General features: G+C 47.9%; 1 protein-coding gene and 1 long non-coding RNA gene across 3 annotated transcripts in view; one reads left to right on the top strand and one right to left on the bottom strand.

Annotated features, from left to right (window-relative positions):
* The window catches only part of LOC142804191 (uncharacterized), a 183,331-nt gene that overhangs the window by 109,051 nt on the left and 48,655 nt on the right, over positions 1-25,625 (bottom strand). The window lies entirely within an intron of this gene.
* LOC119162618 (trypsin-1) overlaps positions 1-25,625 on the top strand; it is a 75,824-nt gene that overhangs the window by 28,651 nt on the left and 21,548 nt on the right. For both annotated transcript variants that reach the window (XM_075890860.1, XM_075890859.1), the window contains exon 5: positions 9,719-9,819. In XM_075890860.1, coding sequence (XP_075746975.1) covers positions 9,719-9,819 — 101 coding nt within the window. The remainder of the gene's footprint in view (positions 1-9,718; positions 9,820-25,625) is intronic.

The raw sequence follows: 25,625 nt of genomic DNA, 5'->3' as shown, positions 1-25,625 counted from the left end.
AATAATTTGAACACACAGTAACCTGAGACCCACATTAATTTTAGGTGCTTCAGCTGAGGTGCAACTAAGGACGTAGCGTCTTCAAGACTCGCGAGTTATGCGGAGCTGAGTGGGCTGTGCTCACCGAAAGCCAATTTGTTATTATTATCACCCAGCTGCATGCGTCGGGAGTTCTCCCAGTGCATGATGACCGCCATGAGCTCAGCTTCAAAACCAGAGTGAAATTGGGTAGCCTCACGGCGAACGCCCAGCCAAGCGACTCGCAAATGATTCCCAAACCTGCTGTTTCCTCATTCGTTGAAGCATCTGTAGCTATTATGTTACATGTGTGTTCATGTAAAAGGCAAATATCTAACCTAATCTCTAAAAATTTGTGAAATTGAAGTTTACAATTTGGAGGAAAAATCTTTTTATAATCGCTCTTGAGACACTGATGTGGGTCATAACTTACCCTTAGATATATGATGGTAACACTTGTACATTCAAGCTTGTTTTTTTACGTAGATTACCTGAGTCGTATGAAAACTTAGCCAATGGCTGATAAAGAAGTGTGGATCACTGATGAAATTTATTCATCTCTTCTTAATCGCAAGCTATAAAATTTTAGAAATGTTTGTACCGTTAATAGGCGGAATCGACAGAGCTCTTGTTTTTCTGGCTGCTTCCTCGTCCTCTTGCGCTATTCACTACAACAGCAATATTTATTGAACAGCAATTGAGTTATTCAGTATTTTTAGAGCACGGAGATTAGTACTTCATTTGTCCCAACTTCAATGAGGTTTTTCCGCGTATGTAAAGCAAAAGAGTCAACGCATGAATGATTACTTTTATCAGAGCAGGAGGCCTAATCAGGAGGCCTATTATCAGCTGCCCACAATCAGCGGGCCACATTCACGAAACTCTGTTACACTGAAGGCCGAGACAGCGAAGGCAAATGAAGAAAGAGGGGGGCACAACGACGACACGCAGAGCGATGACACGTAGTTCTTCGTCGAGAAGATCCTGAGTCAAATCTTGTGTCGTCCCTATGTGGAGTGTCGCGGTGGTCGGGAAGGCCACACGACATCAGTCTTCCTGGCTTCTGTGTATTTTGGGCCCTCCGAATGTACGGCGTTGGTTGGTGATGCTGGTGGTAGAAGCAGTGGTAGTAGCAGCCGGGAAAATGAAGTCAGGTAGTCCTCTATATTATGGGATGGTCCAGATTATTCATAAATGTTCCTAGACCGCAGTTGGTGCCGGCAACGTAGTTTTGAGTTTCTGACATCAGGGGCTTCTTTTTGTGTGAAGACATCCCTTACGGTCTGTTTCATTACACTCCATTCTTTCTTCACTGCCGAACAGTCTATTAAAGAGCCACTAACCAGGCCCCATACCAAATTTTAGTTAGACAGTGGAAGTTGGGTGGCCGATGAGGAACATTTTGCCACAAAAATGTTTAGGAGCGAAGCTCCTTATAGCGGCACCCGTTCGTCCCTCGTAGCTGTTGTAAATGTAACAAGTATAACAGTTTGACCTCAAAGGTGGTGCCAGAGTGAGATTTGTTCTGTGCGTTGTTACACAATGAAAAATAGTGCTCAATGTACATGCCAATGTCTGCTAATAGGGAATGAGAGACAAAAGCATTCGGCTTTTAGTTAACGCGCACGCTGCCATGCCCATTAGCAGCCATTGGCATGTACATGGAGCACTATCTGACAAGAAAGGTTGGCTACGTTATACTCGCTGGTTGTAACCTCCTTGGTTTTGGAAAGTTTTAGCGAGCGTTGGGCCGCAGTTCCGTGATTACATTAAACTAGTATATACCATGAACTCGAGGTGGTTAAAGGAGGGAAGTATACCCGAAGCGCAAGCCGTAAGAACGTGTGTGTGTGCCACCTTTCGTTTAGTCCTTGAAATGTCCGCTGGATGACGGTGCTTCTATTTGGGGAATATATGATGAGAAGATAAGAGATGGTGTTACTTGGAGGGTTGAATAGATGGACGAACGGGCACACAAACAGATGCATGGATGGATGCATGAACGGACGCAGGGGCGGATGCATGGACGAACGCAGGGACGGACGCACGAACAGACGCACGCACGGATGGGCGGATGGACACATGGACGGTCACACAGACGGACACATGGACTGACGGAGCAAGAACGAATGGACGGGCGAATGCTTCACCCCACTCTCCATCATTCACTCCGTGGATATGCTGCCAATTTTTCGAATCGGTTCACCACGAGCAGATAAAACGGGTCTTTTGAAGCGGCGCGAAACGAGAATGGGAGGAGGCGAGCTGGAAACCCTTGTCGCTTGTCCGCGTAGCCTTCGCAAGCCAAACCTCTTCCCCGCCCTCTCTGGCATCCAACCAAGAGGTCACGTGCGCATGCGTGCCCAAACAAGTCCAACCCCCGAGTACGCGAGCGTTGCTTTGTTGACCAGCGTTATATTGGGGTCTTCTGCTTGTTTCTGCGGGATGGTTTGGGAACGTTGGCTCAAACGCGGTAGCACAACGAGTCCGCGAACCCGTAGGAGCGTTCCACGGCGGTTATCTGCTCGATGCGCTCACCGCGGGGACACGAACACTTGTGAAACGCCCACACATTAGCCCCGCATCTCGTTTCAATTCACGGAAGAAAATTGGAAAAAGACGCCCACATTCTCTTATTGCGTCTTATTATTTATCTATAGTTTTATTATCATCTTCAAGCAACAAACTACATGAACTACGTATGCCGTGTTAAATAATTTTTGCCATGTCACGTGCCACTGTTTGCAACGTCAGATCAGAGTTGTCTACGTAGAGGACCAACGTCACTGCGCTGCCGTGTACGCAGCCGTGTACATTCCTACGCGCACGTCACGCCCTCATTCTCTGGGCGCGCAAAGGCAGAAGGGAGAGGAGCAGCGTTCATCTTGATATTTCACCCGTTTTTGCGGCGCGTAATATTGCACATTTTGGCAGACGTGATCATGAACGCCTCGTCTACGCATTGCGCTTGTCAGCTTAAATTGTCAAGCTTGGTGAGATGCTCTTTGAAGAAGCTTTATGTGATCTGTGGCGGTTGAGACATGTCAGGCTTTTGCTTGGCAGGACTCTGCACTGTATCTTTTTCGTATCCGCTTAATATGGATGGTGTGTGCAAGCGTTGTCACGTTCACTTGTCTAAGACATATCAATCAAACACGACCAGGCACACATCAATGATCAGATAAGTGCACTGGCGTGGATTCACCTCGACAGGTGCTTACAAAATGACCCTTGGAGTCTGTCATTAATCAACAACGACCTCAAAATGTAGGCGTGTGACAGCGGATTATTTTTAGGTGTGTTCTATCTACTGACAGTGAAGCTGTCACAGGACAAGGCTGCCAAATATCTATGGAGGTGAAATTACAAAGGACCTGTGTGCTATGTCATGCCAGTTCACGTCAATGAGCATCAGATGATCTGAATTTGGGGAGCTCATCATTTTGCCCTGCCTCAGAAAGATATCAAGCTTCTGGAACATCAAAATCCCAGATACTACTGTTATCTTTTGGGTGTGTTTGTAATGCTGACCTCTATCTACTTTGTTCACTTTCCTCACGTGCAAGAGACAATCATAGCCCAAAATTTCGCCAAGCACGGTTTCTTTTGTCTTTCTCTTTCTTTTTTTGTGCGATAGCAAATATACGGACACTTTCAGCTGAATTTCGCCGCCAGTGTTAGTGTCGACGTCAGTAACCAAATATGTATGCGTACCTATATACATATATATAAAAATTTAAGAGAGAAGCAGTGTCCAGAAAAAGACTAAGGCGCGCGGAATAGAACGTGAAAGCTCTGAAGTGCGAATGTGGGGAGTTGACCACTGAGCAACGAAATAACAGATCATTCCACGTTCAAATAGAAAGCTAATTATCTCTACCATTTACAACTGGTGACGGGCATCTTGGGATAAACTGTCATGTTTTCAGAATTAACAGCAAGATGGCACGTCGCCTCATTGTCAGGACGCAGTGGCACGCACTCTCATCTTTCACGCGTACTTTCCCCGTGGAGAGGAGGGGTGGTGGGAGTAGAAACATTTATTGCCACTTTGGAGCGTGATGGCAGAGCCCCCTCAAGGCACGATGGTGCTCCCTCATGGTGAGAAGGCAACCTTACAAAAATGGCTTTACAGTGCGATCCTTCTCATAGCACTCGAAAAGATCCGGCGCTTGTCGAAAGCAGGAGTGCTGGTCATGATAGTCTCCCAGTATGACACTGCCACAACCGGAGGTAGGGGATGTGGGAAGGTGGGGCATGTGAGGAGGATGTGGGAAGGAAATGTCCTTGTTTGACGCAAAGTTTGCATCAGGAGGGGAATCGGTGTCGGTACCGCGCGTTTATAATACTGGTCATGAAGCAGTTAGAGTTTGTAGACATCGCCAATGTGCGGCCTGCGCTATGTTTAGGGATGGGGCGTGGGGGTCTCATATTCTTCGTTGATCCCGGTAATAGGATAGAATATCACAAAACAAAGCAAGCACTCGTCGACCTGTGGAGGGGGCTTCATTTCTCCTGCCCGTAATTTGAGACCTCAGCTAGAGGATGAGCCTTCCCGTTGCCAAGGAGGCCGGCGTGTGCTGGCGCCCCGAGGAGGGTTGTGGAACGCTGAGGCTGAGAGATCCCTAGCAAGCGAGCAGTGCAACGGGATTTCAAGCCATTGGCATAGTTCAGAATAGCGGATTTCGAGTTGCTAATGATTGTGGTGGCGGGTCGAGGTGGTCTAGTGCCTAAGGTACACGGCTGCTGGCCCGCAGGCCAAGGGATGAAATCCCGGCTGCAGCATCTGCATTTCCGATGGAGGCGGAAATGTTGTGGCCCGTGTGCTGAGATTTGGTGCATGTTAAAGATCTCTAGATGATCGAAATTTCCGGAGCTCTCCACTATGGCGTCTCTCAGGATCATATGGTGGTTCAGTGACGTTAAACCACACATATCAATTAATCATGCTGGCGGGTGCAGAGATGAGAGCGAGCGCCACAGCTGCTTCTTGTGCCTCTGTAGATGAATTTGTGACCATTGTGCGCGAAGTTAGAAAATTTGCCTAATTGTCAGCCACCGCAAGGGCCACGCGGGATCCTTAAGCACATTCCTCTGCATCCACGTAGGCCACATCCTGGTCCTCGCCATATTGTTTCTGGAGGGCTCGAGCCCTTGTCTTTCTGCGTTTCTCGTCTCGCAGAGGATGCATGTTCTTCGGGATGGAGGTACGTTCAGGTGAGTGCGGAAGTTAGAAGAAAGAGGGAACCCTCGGGTGAGTGTGTATTTGGGGCTAAGTTTAATTGGAACAAATGAGCGCGGCCAGCCACGAAATTATACAGACGACATTTCTGTGCTGTAAAGGTGGATTCAGCAAAATTTTTGAACGTATTATGTGCACTAAGTTTCAAGAGTCTGTCATTGAATTTGGTTGGATGAAGGCGTAGAGCCATTTTTGTGCAACTCCGTACAAGCACCTTAACCCGGTGTCTCTCCTTCTGTCGGAGAGGTAGGTAAGGGAGGGCATACGTGGTGCGGCTTTAGAAGTAAGCCTGGCTAAGTTGAAGCGTGTTTCGCTCGCGTAAGCCAGCCCTATGGTTCGCAATGCGACGAATAAGCCGAGTTGTCTGCAGACCGTGTATTTGGAGATACCTGATTACCTCGCCATGAGCGCCATGTGAGTAGAGAACGAGCCCTAGCACCCCAATTTCTGAGATAAGTGGGATGGAATGGGCACCTAGCCTGGTAGAGATAGAGGAATGGCTGAAGTATATGGCTCCGGTCGGTAAAGGTATAGCTCCGATTTTGAAGGGGAGCAAGTAAGGCCACGTTCTTGAACATATGTGCCGATGGTGGTTAGTGAGAATTTTGAATTGTAATGTACTAGACATAGAACAAGATACAATACTTGATCCTGAGCCTGCTGTTCTTATTCTGCCCCTTTTTTCTCCTCCACCTCACTCGCCTAGCATGTGCGTCTGTGCCAGAGTATCAGTTTCGATCACACTTCACCATGACTGCAAGCATTGTCGATGGGCCACAGGACAATGTACCGGTGAGTGAGGCTAGCTGCAGCAGTTGACAGTGCTTCAGGTGAGCGGGGTTGGCCGCATCGTTGTGGTCGGCGCCGACCGCACTGGAAGTTTGTCTAAATTGGCTCCGGCGGCCAACACTGGCTATCTCGCCTGGGTCATTCGCAATGTCGTAGTGGGAACTGGGTCTTGGTTGGTCCCTTTGTTGATGATAACTCCACGAGAGGACATTGACTGTCATGCGGCAACCTACAACCTCGGCTTCGCTGCGACTTTTCAAAGAAAGCAGTTCCACATTTATTTTCCTTTGGTGGGCCGAGCAGGCATTCTCGTGGAAGTTGAAGTGTCCGGCGGTGATGTGGTTTTCTTGGAGATTACTCTGGCGGGTGGACAAGACTGGATCGACTTGGTCGCAAGTTAATCACAGAATGCTTTCCTTTGTTCCGCCACATTTTGGAGAACAGGGTGGGAAATGGTGGATTCGGCAACGAAACAAGTAGCATCATACGCGACCGTCTGCGCATTTTTCGGCGAATCGAGGGATGTTTTTCAGTGCGATCAGACACCTGAACTGACGTGAGGAGAAGTGCTCGTGCTGACCTGCAGCATGGCTTCTGCGCCGAGATGTGGCTAGTCCTTAACTTGTACAGCGTTGTCACTATGGAGCTCCCGGACGCTATCAATTCAGCGATTCTTGAAGCCACGCTGCGTACTGGCCGGAGATTCTCGATGGCAGCCGTTCCGAAAATGGGAGACTACTGGTTCGGGCAATGCATGCGTCGAACGCATATCTGGTTCCATCTGGCGAGACGGGATGTTATTAAACTCAGTGCAAAGACCTGTCTCATTAGATGGTAAAATATCCAGTAGGAATAGGGCCAGTGCCTCTAATTAGACCAGACGGCCTGCGTCGGGGCCTATTGCGGAGCGTAGCACGAAGCTTGCCTTAAGGAACCCGCCGGACACAGCAGCGCCGTATGGCCGGTGCTCCTCAGGAGCTTCAAATACGACAGCAGAAATGCCTGTGGAAGGCAGAGTTACATGTTCGTATTTGTTTCCTTCACCTTGGAGGAAGGTGGGGGCTCCAGTGGCATCCTCTAGGTCGGGCTTTTCTTGAGCTCCGTTCTCAGAGAAGGTCGAGTTCCAAGGACAGGTAGCACAGGAAATCGGACCGAAAGCGGATGATGAGCTTGGAGCTCTAGTTCGCCCATGACTGTTGCTTCCAGCCTTCATACCAGTGCCACGCCGCTGCCCTTTCCCGAAGACGGTCTATGGCCACGCATCATTTCTGATGCTCTGTCTAGGCCGCACGCATGGCTAGCGCGTTGACGGTTGCCACCCAGCTGTAGGCGTCATTCCGGAACCCGTCGAATTCCGGCAGTTCGTAAGTGGACGGCGATGGTGGGGTGGCTAATGAGAATGCAGATATCACTGAAGCAAAGCCGTCGAGATGGTCTGAGAGCTTCAGGAAAGCGCCCCTGAGCTCTCTGCGTTGCTCATATGAGCAGGCTTGAAGTTCTTGCGAGGTGACTGCATCTAACATGGCGTTGGTTGCGCTCAGAGTCGGCAGGTTTGCAGGGAACACCGTGGAGATCATCGCTGTCGTGGCGTTGAATATGAGGTGGAGTCACGTAATAGTATGCCTCAGCTGTGGGGTGCTATCCGATGACCCGCACGCGAATATAGTGGCAATAATGGGGAAGTCGGAGGTGATGTTTGCGGTCACGATAGCGGGTTGTTTCTCTGAGGGTGCTTTTACAGCATCCGAAAGCTGCTGACGGGTCGAAAGAGCATTGAAGGAGAGGATGTCGTGATGAAAAACATGAACAGCGTTCTCGGGCAGCGGGAGACTGCGGGCTGTCTTGGCGACGCTGGGGTGCTCCAAGGAAGCCTGACAGGTGTCTCTTGAATGATCAACTATTAGAAGAGTGTTTAGCACGGGATTCATATCACGGGTAGTGTGCGTGACGTTTGAGAACGACAGGAGCCCATGCTCCTTCTCTGATAACGTTCCCGTCAGATGGTGTCTGGAACCACCGAAGAGGCATTGACGCCGTCTGCGAATGATTCGTTGGGTAGCTGCAGCAGTGGTGGGGTCGAGATGTTCATGACTCATGAAGCGTGGACGGCGTTTTCGGATTGAGAGACCCGCGCTGCCGACGACCCGCGAGGTACAGGTGACTTCAGCCGCAAGGTTCAGCTGTCGAACAGAGAATTGTAATGTACTAGACAAAGAACAAGAGACGACACCTGATTCTGGGTCAGCTGTTACTATTCTGCCCTTTCTTTCTCCTCCACCTCACTCGCCTAGCATGCGCGTCTGTGCCAGAGTGCCAGTTTCGGTCTTCGCAATCACAAAATATTCTTCCCATTCAGCGTCGCTACCCCGGTTTGCGCAGATGGTGATTTTATCGGTGTAGAAGCTCAAGTGAATGTTTTGGATCGGACTCAGATTTTGGAGCATATGAAGAATCGCTATATTAAACAGAATAGTGAGAGAACTGCGCCCTGGGGCATACCACGTGCACCAAGCGTGATGCCTGGCAGGCTGTGATCGCCAAATGTTACTGTTGCTGTGTGGTGGTTCAGAGAGGTTCCGACATAGTTGTACGTCTTTGCACCGACTCCTAGGGTAATAATGTTCTTTAGAATAGCTGAGTCCGCTACGTTGTCGAATGGCTTTGTTAGATCTACTCCTAAAATAGCTCTGCTATCGGAGGCTACAGAGTCGAGAATGTGATGCTTCAGTTGTAGGAAAACGTCTTGCGTGGAATTCCCAGGACGAAATTCAAACATGCAAGTAGGCCAGAGATTCTTCCTTTCTAGGTACTGGCAGAGCCTGGTTCGGAGTATATGCTTCAGAAGTGAGGGATATGAGCCTGAGGTTAGACGAAGGAGAGGTTTCCCAAATTTGGCTATAAAGACTACTTTGGCATGTTTCCATTGTGGTGAGAGGATGCCCCTTATTCAGCACTCATCATAGTATTTAGTAAGGAAGGTAACTGATTGGCCCTCGAGATTATGAAGTGCTTTGTTGTGAATACTACCTGGACTGGGGGCCGAGGAAATGCTTAGTTTCTGTATTCGGCTTGAACTTCATCTACAGTAATGGGATGGTCGAGGAGCTCATTAGGAGGACCTGTCCTGTATAGTCGGGATGCAATACAGCGGGATATGTTGAGAAATACTCATTTCGAATTTCCTAGAGGAGTTCTGGTAGAGATTTATCGCAAGTATGCAGGAGTTTGGTGCAGTTTTGTCTTTCGGTAGTCTTTGACTGAGTCGAATCAGTTAAGTGTCTGAACCAATTTCAAGTCTCATGAGGGGGGTGGGCGCTTACACACGCGTCTCTACTCGTGATGGGGAAGATCGTACGTTTTGGCTGCCTTTCGGCTTTCACCGAAACAAGTCTGTTGTAGTTACCGGGCACACAAAGGTCAGTGCAATCGTTGTACAGTCTCCGCTTACAAAAAGGGCGCGCATTTCAGACACAGCGAAATAGCAACTGAAGTGCTAATTTGTGTTCATCTGTACCTGTGAGTACGTTTCATGCGTCATTTGTGCACGAGAAATGTGGAGCCCATTTCGATGTGCTTGCCATTCTGCGCGTGATTTTCCAATTCATTGCTATCGCATTCATTGCTTTGCCTTCGCGGCAAAGCTGTGACATTATATTCTTTTTTTTTCAGGCGGCGGTGGTGGTGAGGCGCCTGTTTTCAGAAAAGATCTCCTGTGGAGGGGCCTTGGTGCATGAAAGCTGGGTCATCACGGCAGCTCACTGCGTAGACAGGTAAGTGTGAAATGGCATATCATTGCGACAATGCTGAAACATCAGGAAGACTCCTTTCCTGTCATTCTGCATGACAAGCTCTAACGAGCTATGTTAGCTTTGACCTCCGCATACGCGAAAGCTGACAGATTTGAGAAAGGAGAATGTGAGGAATGGTCTCTACCTTCACCACTGCTGTATCGCAGGTGCCGCTGTGTGTACAATGGTTGATACAGTACAGTGAGTGACAAATGGTCTCCAGGAAATATATAATAACGCGCAGTTTTTCTGCCTTAAGCAGAGCAGTAGCCAGAATTTTTTTTCGAGGAGGACTTACGTGCTGAAAGCCTTGACTACTTCTCCAAAACATCTAGTCGCATTACGTATTTTCGGTAAAGCACCCCCTTCCTTCTGAATTCTGGTGTGCATTCGTCAGGGTTGCGGAGTACCCTTTTTAGCTATGACCGTGATCATAACATCACTGTATTTTCCTGGCCATGGTATCTATGGCTCCGTTAACAAATAGATTTCATTTAAATTAAACATCAATAGACCCAACGGAATCGTGTACACACAGCTTGTGTTATATCTCACTTCCAATTTGCCAAATAATTTCCGGTTCTTCCTTCTGGCTCCAGTTCTCTTCCAGCTTTCTTTACCTCTGTGCTATAGGCGGACTTCACAAAGTTCTAGGCACCGTGAAATACCAAGTGTCACGTTGGTGACGTTACGCTGGACGGTGCGAAAACTAGCAGGGAAGCAACTTTACCCCACATCATAATAGAGCACGGATAGACGGTTTTGAACAACGCTTCTAAGCAAGGCCAACTGCAGTAGCTGCGAAAAGCTGAGCAAGACAGCCTTTTTGCCCAAGCAACACAATGACCCATGTAGCTCGTAAGAACGCAGTGCAGCTCGTCTGTTCGCAAGGAAAGTACCGGGTGCATAAATTGAACAAGTTATTATAGCCTATTTCCCTTTCTACGTAGTTAAAACGCCAATGCATCACTGCCAATTACAAAACTTCAAGTATGAATGAAAGGCAGAGTTTTTAATACCATGATCTTGATAAATTAAGCTATCAATAGCCTTTCAAATTATGTAAGTTTTTGTGCTTACTTCAAGGCCATACGCACCTCTTTCACTGCATATTGATCTCGAATTTTGTCATTTGTAACGTAATGATCTGTTCAACATGACCAGCGCTTTTGGCTGAAAAAAGTCTTATCGATCCAGAAGAAAGAAGGTATGGCCAAGTAACGTACTAGATCATTTGCATCCTGGGGAAATGCGTCTGTTTGGCAGCCCCCGTAATTACTAGGCTCTGAGTTCTTTCTAGCATTTTCTACAGGGGAGCAAAACAAGAGAGTAAAGCACCGCAGCGTCAAGAATAATTATTGAACATGCCTAGAAGCAACTGCATACTAACGACGCCACATCGGTTTTGCCGAAACACGCTGTACATTGACCAAATGCTGTCGTGAATATAGCTTAGTGTGCAAGTGTGGCAGTTTGGGCTAGTTGGTATGGCATGACGATAGTTATAGCGTGAGAACAAAACGACGACACAGAGACAAAGCGCTCGTGTCCTTCGACTCCTTCTTGTCTCTGTGTCGTCGTTTTGTTCTCGCGCAATAAATATCGTTAACGTACAAATTTGTCGTGTAATGAACCCTTTTTTTCGTTGCGTACATGAAATATATGTCATCATCCAGTACATGTGCTTTCAGTTGTAGATTGAGGTGACCCTCACTCTGGACGTACTATTTCTTAAAGCAGAATAATTAAAAATATCAATCTTAACATCCCGAAACCACCACGTAATGATGAGTGCTGCTGTGGTGGAGGCCTCCGGAAATTTCGACCACCTGTGGTTCTCCAATGTGCTCCTAAATGTAAATACACAGGCTTCAAGCATTGTCCCCTCTATGTGCTAAATCAAGACTGATAGTCAGGGTAGTTGGTGATACAACTCTTACAAATAATATTTACAAAACTAAAACAGGCGATACATAGCGGAAACACAAGATACAATCGCTGACTGCCTATTCGCGATTTATGGCGGGGTATATATATATATGCATATGTTAATGCTGCTTGTTTCTCTTAAAATATTGCCATTTAACGTTCAGCGCAAGTGCTTTACATGAAAAATGTCAGACACCCGCAAAGCCAAGCACTTTTGTTAAGTCACATAGCTCAGCATCAACTTCGCTGTGCATGTCCGCATATATTGATTGTGCGAGCATTCTAACAAGTGGAACGCCCCAGAAAGGAAATTAGTATGCATTCCAGACAACGAGCAATCGTTTTGCCAAGAAAGGCAAAACAATTTTTTAAAGCATGCAAACTCAAGAATAACTTATCGTTCTCGGAAGAGAACAAACTTTTCATCACATCCCTAATTCTTCTAGGCCAGTGCGTATGTCATTTCTTTGTAGCTTATTGCTATACACCAGTGGATGCAGAGTTTCTTATTTCGGTTCGTGTGTGAATGGGCTCAAAATGCAAAATGATTGTGTGCGTTTCAGACAGATATTGCCGTATTCATTACTTTTGAAAGCTGCTAAATAATAATTGCGATTTGAAAAAGAATGACCTGACGCATGCTTTCTGCGCCAACGAGGGTCTGAAAAAAGATCCAGAGATACTCGCACTCCGAGCACATCAAGCGCAATTTACGTATTGTCGACTCAATATCATCACTCAGTGCTGCCCCAGTGACTGTAGGATTTTTATCTTCGGCAATTTTGAACAGTGATGCTGTTTAGAAAATTGTTTCTTGTTCCAACCGTGTAAACAAACTGAAAGAACTATGATGACATACTAAGCAGCAGTGCTTTGCACGCTGTTGACCTGGCTTAAACGGGCGTCGACGCGGGTTGCTGTAGAACGGTATAAAGCGAAACTCGGTGTAGCCTTTATACGATTAAACGTTTTTTTGAAACGCGAACATGCGGGTGGCGGCTTGAGTTCGTGTAAGTTTCATCGCAAATAAACGAGTCAAAAGAGTATTTCCACTTGACCAGTGGTCGACCATTGCGGGCTGTGCAGAGGTTAAGAGAGAGAAAGAAGTTCGTTGCGAGTAGGTGGAGGACCAACACCACCTAATAGACATCTCCCTGTTTGTAAACAGTGTGACGTCACTGAGGGCACCCTGCCCACCATACCCTCTCTCAGAGCAGGTTGTAGTTGGCAAGAAAGTTCCGCCGGCGGCATATTTTTGCATAGCAGAGCTGCGTGTCTGCATTCCTTGGGCATAAATTTTCCCATTACTGTGTTTTAAAGCCACAGATTTACAAAGAAAGGGGTCGCGGAAAGGTCACTGCTCAAAGTGTGGAAATTCGCTCGTCGTAGCTGGATGGATGGAACAACATTAGAGTACTGAGAGACGCGACTAGCACGCAGCAACTGATTCAGCGGCAGACGCCGCAAAAGTTGGTCCGAGAGCGATCAGCGCTCAAAGGACCCTTTCAGTGGATCTGGCCACCGCCGAATCGGATTCAGCATATTTTCGGCGGCTGGAATACTGAGCGTGAACACGCCCTGAGAGCGGAGGCAGGCGCACATCGAGGCACCCTACTTTGATACGTGCCGTCCTATTCTAGAACTTTGAGTGTGGCTGGCTGTTCACCTAAATCAAGGGTGTATACTAAAGATACAGCTTTGTGGCGTGTTTAATATAAAAAATAGATGAAGAAATTTGATCACCAGTATAGTGTCGCTGACTTGCTCTGCTGCGCGAAAGTTGCCCGTTTTGGCCGAAAAGACTAGCGCTACTGAACGCTGGAACTAGAGAAGAGATTAACAAATTTTTGCTATCCATCCATCACTTACTATGTGGAGGACATATATACAATGGTGTGAAATTATCTGTGTTGCCACAATGGCTGCGAACAATAATTCCAGAAATGACTTCCAAAAGCCCGTAACAGTAAACAGAGTCCATAATGGTACATGATTTATTTCTCATTTGCGGACACAGCAGTCGCCGCGCCATACGTAAGTGTCACCCGGCTTCTTTTACCACACGTCAGGCTGCAATACATGAAGTCGCGATTGTTCTGAATATTGCGCAGCGTGATTTATCCGCAGCAATCATTAACGCCAGCTGGTCTACGCTTCTTCCTGAAAGTTTTGGACGAGAGCTAATTAGTGTAAGGAGCCAAAAAGGCCTCTTGATACGTATTTAGGGGTAACTTATTCTACAAAGCGGCATTGATAAAAATAGGCTGCCAGAAAGATCATGTTTTGCCTCGGTGGACACCTAGGTGGTTATGTTTCCTGCGAATTTTAGTAGAGTATGCCTCTTTAAAGCCTCATTGATTTGTTTCGCGCTTTCGATCCCGCTGCAGCGCTGCAATACGTATTCATGGCGTCTACAAAGCTTGCAGAAATATGATGGCAATATGACAGGCTTGTCGAAGCAAAAATGACATAACTGGAGTAGGGCGCGCCCTGGCGACAGTGAGCGCATGGCAGTGTGCTGTTGTTCCGACAAGAGCGCCGATCACCTTTTATCGATATGTAGGGTTAACGTCCCAAAAGCACCATATGAGAGACGCCATAGTGAAGGACTCCAGCAATTTCAACCGCCTAAGGTTCTGTACCGTGCACCTAAATCTGAGCACACGGGCCTACAGCATTTTCGCCTCCATCCAAAACTCAGCCACTGCAGCCGGGAATCAATCCCGCGAGCTGCAGGTCAGCAGCAAAGTAGTTTAGCCACTTTGGACCACCGCGGTGGGGCCGCTGTTCGCCTTTGCACGTTTCAATCAGCCCACCTGAGGAATGTCTGGCGCTGTGGCCACGCGATAGCATTGCGTTGTCTTAACTATACTAATACTATTTGACGGTATTTAACGTCTCAAAACTACCATGTTACGAGAGACGCCGTAGTGGAGGGCTCGGAAAATTTCTACTACCTGGGATTCTTTAACGTGCACCTAACTTAAAGCGCACGGGCCTCAAGCAGTTTTGTCTTCACCGAAAAAACAGGCCGCCGTGGCCGGGATTCGATCCCAGGTCCTGCGGCTCAGCAGCCGAGTGTCCGAGTCACTACACCACCCATGGTGGGAGCTCATCGATGTCGGTTCGTTATGACGACTGTTCACGCTATGAACACGTGGCATGTGTAGGCTACGCCTATGATCAGTTTCCACTTTGGATTTCCCTCCTCAGCCATAAATTGACTGAAGGGGGTCACCATAAGGAGCCTAAGCATACCAAAACAATTAGAACGTGTTTGCGAGAATTGTTTCGAGCAGGTACAGAGTGACTCAACTTTCCTACGCATGCCTGATTGAATAGACTCTGGTCGTTTCTGCCCGTTATGCCCACCACCTGTCCTTTTTTTTGTAAACTTAACGACTCAAGGGAACGTTTCGCTAGAATACCAGATCACTGTTTGCCTAATTTGCATACAATATATTGCCCCACACCCTCCTTTGTACGTTTTTGTTCCCGTCACATTGCTCGTGAAGACATACTTTCTTGCGCAATCCGTGCCACAATATTTCAGAGCATTCTAAATAGTTTTCGAACCATCTGTTCAGCTTGAGTGCACAAGCGCGAACAAAAGATTCTATTCTAAAATAAACTCGGCCATCACTGATAAAGCTCGAGTGTTTTATGCCGGGCGTATAAATACCAACGTGTGGTGCCACGCATCAGACTGTCGATTGTCGACGCTCTGTTTGCCGCTTTCAGCGTAGCGCGCACAGTGCTTGCTGTAGTTCGAGTTTCTCTTTTCGGCCACATTCAGAACAAATGTTGAGTTTCATTTTGGGCAAGCCGTCTCTGCATTCGTTTACGTCACAACAACGTCACAATCTCTAAACCCTTACGGACTCTTACGCATCATTATTGCCACAGACAGGGTACGGGATTAGGCTACAGCTACCATGTCTATGTGCCTTTGTTAGAAATAGGACGGGAAAAATGAAATGGTCAGACGATGAACTCGTGTTTCTGGGGATTCATAACCAATCCCCCGAGATGGCTTGAGCCATTCTTTTTGGGTCCAACCAACCAACAATTCTGGTTATTGGTTGACCACTACGTCCAGTATCTGGTAGATAGAGATTGTGTTTTACTCGTACTCATGTGACAATTTGTGGTGGAGATGCTGGGGGTGTTGCATGCACTGCAATAATCAAGGGGATTCAAGCAATAGCCCTTAGAAGAACAAGGCGACTTACGTGGCGTGGCCGGCCAAAACTAGGCTTGCCATCTGTATTTGACCGCCATCCACAACACGACAGAAATATGGCAAGTACGGGGACACATGTTCAAGAAACATCGACTATGCCTCCTCTGTAGTTTTTAAACGTCCCGCAAACCCCGCGGCCACTTTACGGTGATGCTTACGAGGGTTTCAATGACTGGCTTGACGAATACAACTATTATGTCAGCATCAACGAATTGAACGAGCTCCGAAAGATTCTGTATGTCTACTTGTATTTCCAGGACTCTGCGCGCACTGTCTCAAAACCAAGAAGCCACTATTGCAAACTAGCCAGAGCTTTGCCCCCCGCGGCAGAATACCTTCGGAAACTCTGACCAAAAGCAGCAAGCAGAACGTCTCCTGAATTCTCGAAATCAGCTTCCAAACGAAAGCATTGTCATGTTCGTTGAGGACATGTCTTGGCTATTCAGGCTAGCGGTCCTGGCTATTATGGCGAATGACGGAAGAGAAGAAAATGCGCCTACTGATGCGGGGCGTAAAAGAGCAGTTGTTAACCAGACAGTGCGCAACCAGCACAGCTCTGTGGCAGCTTTCTTTCACGATGACGCCATGATAGAGCGAATGCTGAGGCAGCTATCTTCTCAGTATGGGCACTCCGGCAGCCTTTCATGTGGGTCAGGTACCCTGCCAACACCTGATGTTACCACCATCAGGGACATTACAAAGCTTGTGCACAGTATTGTGTGCGAGCAGCTGCAAAGATGCACGCAGTGGGTCCTCCACCTTGTGTGACCGTTTTATTAGATGTCGTCCGCAAAGAGGTCTGGAACGTGGTTCAACCCAGGATGGTTCCGCGTCAATTCAATGCTTCACTTTTACCGTACGCGGAAGCGTTACGTACTGCTACACCAGCTGTTGGCTATCCGACCCGTCCACCCACTCAGGAGGCGACGTCGTTCAACTCAGGCCCACATCAGTAGGCAAGCCCACCACTTATTGTGGGGAAATGCAGTGTGTAATAAGCTCGCGACAACCGCCCCTCTAATATTAATGAGGTAAACCAGGTCACGTTTGTATGGGCATTCTTGGCTTTCGTCTAGACGCTCGTCGACCCCGAAATTGTGAGGGGCCCCTTGCTATCGCCAAGTACTTGGTGTTCCAGCTGTCCCCAACCCTTCAGCGACGCCAATCCCGCTTAGCGTGTCATTGGTGTTCCACGTCACCTAGCCAGTACACGACCTTTACAGACGTCGTTGCGAGACAATCGTCTAGCTTCCCGAGCATGCGCCGGGGTAACTAATAACAACGATCTTTGGAGGTGAGACCACTCTTGTTCGACAGTTCAAATACCCTCCCTCGAACTGCCGGCCGATATCGCCCGACTTTCTTTCGCTAACGTATAGCATTGACGAAAAACGTGTACTCGCTCGCATATCCGTTCTTGTAGACAACCACCGCTGTGATGGACGCAGGTGCTGATTATTCCACAATAAGCGCTCACCTCGTTGCGCAGCTGCGAAGGATGGACACCATGGGGACATGGACTTGACCTCCGGACGGCAGGGGGTCACTTATTGACCCCGCTGGGCAAATGCATCGTGCGGTATCAAATTCATGTGAACATACACTGCTTCATTTATCGTGTTGTGCCGAGCCCCGCTACGGTGGTCTAGTGGTTAAGGTACTCGGCTGCTGACCCTAAGGTCACGGGATCAAATCCCGGCGGTGGCAGCTGCATTTCTGATGGAGGCGGAAACGTTGTAGGCCCGTGTACTTAGATCTGGGTGCACGTTAAAGAACCCCAGGTGGTCTAAATTTCCGGAGCCCTCCACTACGGTGTCTCTCATAATCATATGGTGGTTTTGGGACGTTAAACCCCACAAATCAATCAATCGCGTTGTGCCGAATGCTCCCAAAAAGTTATTCTCAGATTGTGTATCCTCCACGAGCATGCAGCCATGATTAACCTTCACGACCTGCTCTTAACGTTTTCTGACGACCACACGCTCAGGCAAATAGATACTGCTGCGCAGACCACAGCACTTCCAAGTGCTGACTACACCATAGCACTTCAGCGATCCAGTACATTGGTAACTGTAAAGAGCAACTGTGATAACAGCACTAGCGGTATCGCTAAAACTTTTCTATTGGTACTCTTAGCTGAGCAAAAATGCGTCGCACGTAGTATCATCGACCTGAGGACTCAGTTTCTGGTCCAGAGTTTCAATGGCGAGTACCAACACTTGGCCGAGAGAACACTGAACGCGCACTTCGAAGCCACTGGGGACGAAGGTTGTTCTGCTATCGCTTTGACTGCCACTTCCGCCGAACGGGACACTGCATTGGCCAACAGAGTTGATGTGAGTCGCCAGCTATCCTCTGCGAAGAACGAGCAGATACGCAGCACTTTGCGTATGTTTAGCGATTGTTTCGCGTCACTTCAAAAATCAAGCAGATCCCAACCATAAAGCACCGCCTTGAAGTGTACCCTACCAAAAGGCAAATACAAAAGCACGCCTACCGAGTGTCGCCAAAAAAAAACAAAAACAAGGGGTGATACGTTCTCAGATGAAACAGATGCCCAACGATGACGTAATTCAGCCCTTGAACAGTCCATGGGCGTCAACCGTCATATTTGTTAAAATGAAGGACGGCACTTTCATAATTTGCGTGGATTACCGAAAACTTCGCGAAGTGACGAACAAAGGTATCTACCCTCTTTCCTTCATTGACGACTCTATTGAAAGACTTCGACATGCCCGACATTTCTCATCAATTGATTTAAGAAGCGACTACTGGTAGATTGCGGTTAATGAACACGACAGAAAAAAAAACAGAGCTCATAACTCCACGAATTTAGGGAGTGCCATGGCCTCAACGAATTTAAAGTGCTACCGTTCCAATTTTTTTCCGCACCAGCGGCGTTTCAAAGGATGATGGACACCGTGCTGTCAGATATGAAGTGGGAAATGTGCCTTGTCTATTTCGATGACATTGGTGCTTTTGCGCAAACATTTGACGAACATTTACAGCGACTTCAGTTCAGTTTTCGTCACTATTTCATGCGCAGTATTATAACTAAAACCAAAGAAGTGTCATTTCGGCCAGGTCAACTAAAGTTTTTCCGCCACCTTGGCACTCACGGTGGCATTCCTCCAGACCCAAAAAACGACACTGGCTATGGCTGCGTTTCCCCTGCCTTCCAATAAACGGGATGTGTGCCGATTAATGGGTCTCTGCGCATATTACAGGTGCTTCGTGCAGAACTTCTCGAACATCACCGAACCCCTTACCCGCTTAACGAAGGAGGATACTTCTCTTGTCTGGCGTCCGGAGGAAAAAATTGCGGATCACACGTACAGTGGTAACTGATTAAGCGTGAAGTACGAATGAGGAAGGTTGATAAGTCACTTTAAAATCAGCACAACTTTATAAGACGAACATAACTTGAGCCGTACATGACTTCCATGTCATTATTATCATGTTTGGAAGTGTCATCCACCTTCGTCTTCTATATATTCACGTCCCGTAATGCTAAATTGTTTTATATGTGAAGCTAACCAGACGGCCACGAGCTCGTATTGAGCACGACATGTAGAGATGCTGTTATCTTACATGGTACGCATCTTATGATTATCATGCTTGGGCGCGTCATTAACATTCGTCATTCATTCACGTCCCGTGATACCATATTCGGTATATGTAGAGCTAGCGAAACGGCCACGAGCACACTATGAGCATTGCGTGTCATGTTTTACATGACAGGCATGTCAAAATTATCTTGTTTGGACGACGTCCATTCTCGTCCCATTATACCAAATTTCGTATAGGTGAAGCTAGCGAAACGACCGTGAGCGCATCAAGAGCGTGGTATGTTCTCGTGTTCTTGCATGACACGCATGTTATGATTACCATGTTTGAATTAGTGATATACCTCCGTCATCCATTCATGTCACGTAACACCAAATGTGATATATGTGAAGCTAGCGAAACGACAGCGAGCGCACCATAAGCGTTGCGTGTAGTCATGAATTACATGACTTGCATGTCATGATTTCAATGATAAGGCCTGCCCCTTATGTTCACCATACAATCCTGTCGTGCAATACCAGTTTTTCGATCTGTCATGCGAACCAAATTACTGCAAGAGCAGCAAGACCATGAGATGTGAATCACGACATCCCTGACATATGTGTCGGGATTTTCACGTTACGACTAGTCACCTATGCTTCTCATAGCGTCACGTTGTTACATACCATTATTGGTATCGATACCAATATCAAAACGGCCAGGAGAGCTAAATGTCGAAGGCGGCTAGGTAGATAGAAAGATAGATAGATAGATAGATAGATAGAAAGATAGATAGAAAGATAGATAGATAGATAGATAGATAGATAGATAGATAGATAGATAGATAGATAGATAGATAGATAGATAGATAGATAGATAGATAGATAGATAGATAGATAGATAGATAGATAGATAGATAGATAGATAGATAGATAGATAGATACGCTCAAAGTAGCAGCCGAAGTTCGTAAGAATTGCCTGGCATTTAAAACACGCTTTTTCTGAGCATCAGCACACCTTAAGACTGAGCCCTTACTATGGCACGTTGATGAGTAAGCCGCCACTGAACTACCCACTGACGCAAGCAACATAGGTCTTGGTGCAGTGCTCGTACAAGGGCAAGACGGCGTTGAGCCACACATCGTTTACAGTAGTCGAATTCTGTCATCTGCAGAAGCTAACTACTCGACCAGCTCCACCGCGGTGGTCCATTGGCTAAGGCACTCGGCTGCTGGACCCACAGGTCAGTCGCAGTATTGACTCCCGGCGGTGACGGCTGCATTTTTGATGCAGGCGAAAATGCTGGAAACCTGTGTGCTCAGGTTCAGTTGCACGTGAACGAACCCCAGGTGGTGAGAATTTTTAGAACCCTTCACTACGGCGTCTCTCATATTATTACGGTGGTTTTGGGATGCTAGACTCCACATAATATTCAATCTATTAACCATTCACCCACGGAGAAAATATACCTTGCTGTTATGTCGGCGATATCAAAGTTACGACAATATATGTGCAGTTTTCTGTTCAGAGTCGTTACAGAACACCATGCCGTCTGTAGGCTGTCCATTCTCAAGGACCCTTCAGGGCACCTCGTGAGATGAAGCTTGCGCCTTCAATTGTTTGACGTAGCAGTCGTTCACAAGTCTGGCTGTGGGCACAGTGATGTCGACCGCTTGTCGCGCGCCCTTCTTGCAACGACATCGAGCGATGGTAACACCGATCGCAGTTTTCTTTCCGTGGCTGGTGAATCTGACTTGTCCCAACGACAGCGGAATAATTCAGGGCTTCGGCAACTTATAAAGTACCTTGAAGGCCGCAAATAGAGTCCACTAAGGGAATTAGCGCATTCAGGGTCATCTTGTCTCCGTAATGGCATTCTATACAAAGAGATTATCGAACTTTATGCGACAGAACACCTGCTCGTCATTCTTTAACCGCCACGCACTGACATTTTATCTGCATGCCCCGACGAGCCTACATCCGGCCACTTGGGATTCGCGTGTACTGTTACCCGGAGTCACACCCACTACTACTGGCCAAAGCTCACCCAAGATGTGGAGCATTCCGTTAAGACGTGTTACAGTTGCCAGCGTGGTGAAGCCCCATCTGTGTGCCCCACTGGTTTATTGAGGCCTGTCGCAATACCGTCACAACCATTATAACAAATCGGCATAGGCTTCCGTGGGCCCTTTCCGAAGTTCCAAGATGTTAATTGCTGGATTGTAGTCGCTACTGACTATTTCACAGGGCACTGTGAAATGAAAGCTCTACATCGAGGCACCGCCAATGAGTATTGTTTACTTTTTTATGAACATCATTCTGCGCAATCAAGTGCCAACAGCTGTCATGAGTGACCGCGGAACAGCTTCATAGCCCAACTGATGCGAGACATCATGAGGCTTAGCGACACCGCTCATCACAACCCTACCGCATACCTGTCACAAACAAAGGCCTGACGGAGAGGTTAAAGACGGCACTTGGTTACGCGCTATTCATGTACATTTACCGCTATCACGAGAACTGGGATGACATTTGCCGTACGTTACGTTCGTCTAACACTGCGGTTCAAGAAGCTACAGTGTCCACTCCTTTCCGGCTGCTTCACGGCCGAGAAGAAATTACAATGCTTGATGTCATGCTCTTACCTGACATGAATGACATTACTACTGGTGCGAACGACTTTACCCGGCTCGCAGACGCAGCTCGCAAGCTTGCACTCAAGTGGATCCGAAAACAAAAGTGCATCAACTCACAGAGGTACAATGCTCGTCATCACCATGCTATTTGCGAACTCAGTGACTTAGTGGGGCTGTGGATTCCCATTCGTCAAGGAGGCCGCTCGGAAAAGTTACTTCACCGCAGGTGTGGTCCTTATAGCATACTAGTCGCCCCAACGGCAGCAACTACGAAGTTCTTCCCGAATACACACATAGGTGATGCCGTCGTTCCCAGCCAGCGGACATTGTTAATGCACCAATAATGAAGCCCTACTACACCCAAACAACTCGATACTGCTGCGCCATACAGGTGTTGCAAATAAATAAAGAGGAAGGAGTGCTGGTGCGAGGAAAAGCCATGGGCTCTGGGTCATGCAGTTGTTCCGCTAACCTTTTAAGCAGTGAGACGCTAGGATCCGAGCCTCTTTTTCGTTTATTACTCTTAGTTCTGGTGCCAAAACTCACCCGGTCCTCTGGTAATCGACTCTCGCCCTTGGATCAACTCCTCACCAAGGGCCCTCACGTATGAAGGGCCATTACACAGCACCTCTTATTGCTCTCTATCCTGCTGGAAGACTCGTAAACCCCTGTTGAGAAGCTCGAATATGTACTCGCCCTAATCGTCACGAAGAGTGCCACACTCATGGACTTGAACATGGACATCTAAGCTGCTCTTTATCACGTAGAGTTGTTGGCGGACCTAACCAGAGTAAGCCAGTTCGAGGATAGAGTCATCTTGGCTAAAGCAAGAGTTCACCACGCTACCAAGCCATTGCCGCTAACGCGACTTGTATCAGGCGCCATCAATACCACTGCACTCGGTATACTTCTCGCATCTAAATCGCAGGCCACTGCGATGTCATCTTCAATCGGCCTTTTCAGCTCTCTCATCTCTACGCCGAAGCAGGTAGCATTATCGTCTTCGTCCGGCCTATCAGCTTCTCTCACCTCATCGTGGCAGCATGGGGTGACTTCACCTTCGACCTGCTTCTAAACTAAACCTCTTTGTTTCGACCGGCATCCTGACCTCTCTGGTGTCGACGTCGCCGCGGGCATTGGCTTCACCGTCGATTGCTCTCACGACTCCTATCACTTCGTCGTCACCCCAGGCTGCGACTTCGCTTGCGACAGGCCTCACAACTCCAATACCATCTCGAACGACTTTCAGTGACAAACCAAAAGATATGCCGCTTTTCGTGTGATCGACCACACCTAGGTGCAAGGACTCGTCTACAAGGTGTGCCATGGAAAGCTCGGTGAGCAAGAGAAACCGTTGGCGCATCATGCACATCGACTACAAGGTCACCATGTCCTATGGCCTGAGTGGCAGCTTGTCACAACAGTCCTACTTTCCAGGGCCGATAGATGAACGCATGTCCTATATGCCACTCCTATACCGTATACTTCCAGAAATTGCCTCAGGAGCGACATGCGAAGCCCTACTATTCGCTCTACATGCTCCTCGAGTCCCACCCTGGCAGTAGGGTTTCCAGTTAGTCTCCCCTGAAGTCCCAGCAAGTCGACAATCCGGAGTGCGACCAGCAGCGCTCCTACGAGCCAGACTCAACCAGGTACATAGACCACATGATCATCTACGACGCCACCGAATACAAGATTGTGCCTAACACCAGGAACCTGCACATGATTTACAATTGCTACATGACACAGCTCCAGAACCATGCCACGCGCCTCATACAGGAAACTGGCGGAAACGAGGATTCTCGCCAAACGGGACACACCATGATCGGCCATTTGTCTGGAGGAAGAGGAAAGTTTAAGCAGAAGGACAAGAAGGTTAGCCAAATTTTCTGGAGACTCCTGCATCGATGACTATTGTGATGCCTTCAAAACACCACCATTCACTAGACTCATGCACCCGAAAACGTCAGCTTGATGTACTTTATCATTCGCTACGCTGGGACGGACAGACAGACAGACAGACAGACAGACAGACAGACAAAGAACTTTATTGGGTCCTGAGAAACGCTGCTCCTTTAGGGCAACGTCGCGGGCCGCTCTCACGTAGGAACGGGGAGGCCTAGCCTCACCGCCGCGTCGTAGGCTCTTTGGACAGCCCGTATTTGTGGTAGCAACTCTGAACTTCGTAAGGCAGAGTCCTAATCTTCTTCTGTGAGCCGACTTGGGCCCGTAACAAGGGGCACTGCCAGAGAATATGTGCTAAGTCACTAACCTCACTACAATCAGGACAGGTAGAGTCAAAAGCCTCTGAGGAGACTGCTGAGGAAAAATAGGCTTGGGTAAGAGCTGGTCTGGAGCATTCTAAACATGACGGCTTGAGGTCTAGACAACTTGTTGTGTGGTGGAGCAAATGACCGCCTACTCAACTGGTAGTGTTGAGCCACTTCACTGAATGGAAGTAAAGCGGCCCTGAACATCTCACTGCCAACCTGCCGACCTACGGCCTCACCAGCACGGAGGGTTAGTGCGCGCGCCTGGAAGTGGGCAGTGTCATTCAGGTTTACTTGAGAGTCCAGTAGGGGTTCGAGATGTGCAGGAAACCAGGTAATGGTAAGTGAAGGAAATGTCCGAATTTCAAGTATTTTAAATATTTCTGTACAGACGGAGCCACAGGCGAAAGCCTTGACCGCTGACCTTGAGTCGGTGAAGATTTGCGATCTTCTGTCATTCAAAAGTGCAAGGGCTACAGCCAATTGTTCGTCTCTTGAGAGAGTAGAGTCCCTAAATGACACAGCATTGATAATAGAGCCCATATGATTGATGAAAATAACAGAAAACCTAGCTGAGCGACCATACTGAGCGGCATCGACAAAACAAACTGAATGAGGATCGTTCCTGATGTTCTTCAGAAGTGTTATGCCCCTAGCCCGGCGCCTTCCTACGTTGTGCTGAGGATGGACGTTTCGCGGAAACGGAGAGACCTGGATGGCAGTACGCTATTCATCTGGTAGTTGAAGACGGTGATCCTCTACGAGCACCGGACCGAGGCCTAGGATGGACAGAATCTTCCTACCAGCCGGCGTAGATGACAGGCGCATTAGCTGTCCAGTCTCTTGGGCTTCAATGATCTCATCTAGGGTGTTATGAACTCCTAGCTGCAAATGCCGTTCAGTGCTTGTTCGCACGGAGATGCCCAACATTCTCTTTACGCGTTTTCTGATCAGAGTTTCCAGCTTCTTCTTTTTGAATCTATACCAAGAGTGCGTGGCAGCAACGTATGTTATGTGGCTCAGGAGGCATGCATGAAAGAGCCTCTGTAGATTGTCTTCTCTGAGTCTCCCCTTTCTGTTCAAAACCGTATTAATCAATCTGATCATGTTCTCGGTCTTGGTTGAAATCTTAGCGATGGTTTGTTCATTGTACCCGTGCGACTA

This window comes from Rhipicephalus microplus, chromosome 3 (assembly GCF_043290135.1).
Source record: "Rhipicephalus microplus isolate Deutch F79 chromosome 3, USDA_Rmic, whole genome shotgun sequence".
NCBI classification, from domain to species: Eukaryota; Metazoa; Arthropoda; class Arachnida; order Ixodida; family Ixodidae; genus Rhipicephalus; species Rhipicephalus microplus.
The sequence above is the reverse complement of the archived record's forward strand: the minus strand, read 5'-3'. Positions and strand labels throughout refer to the sequence as shown.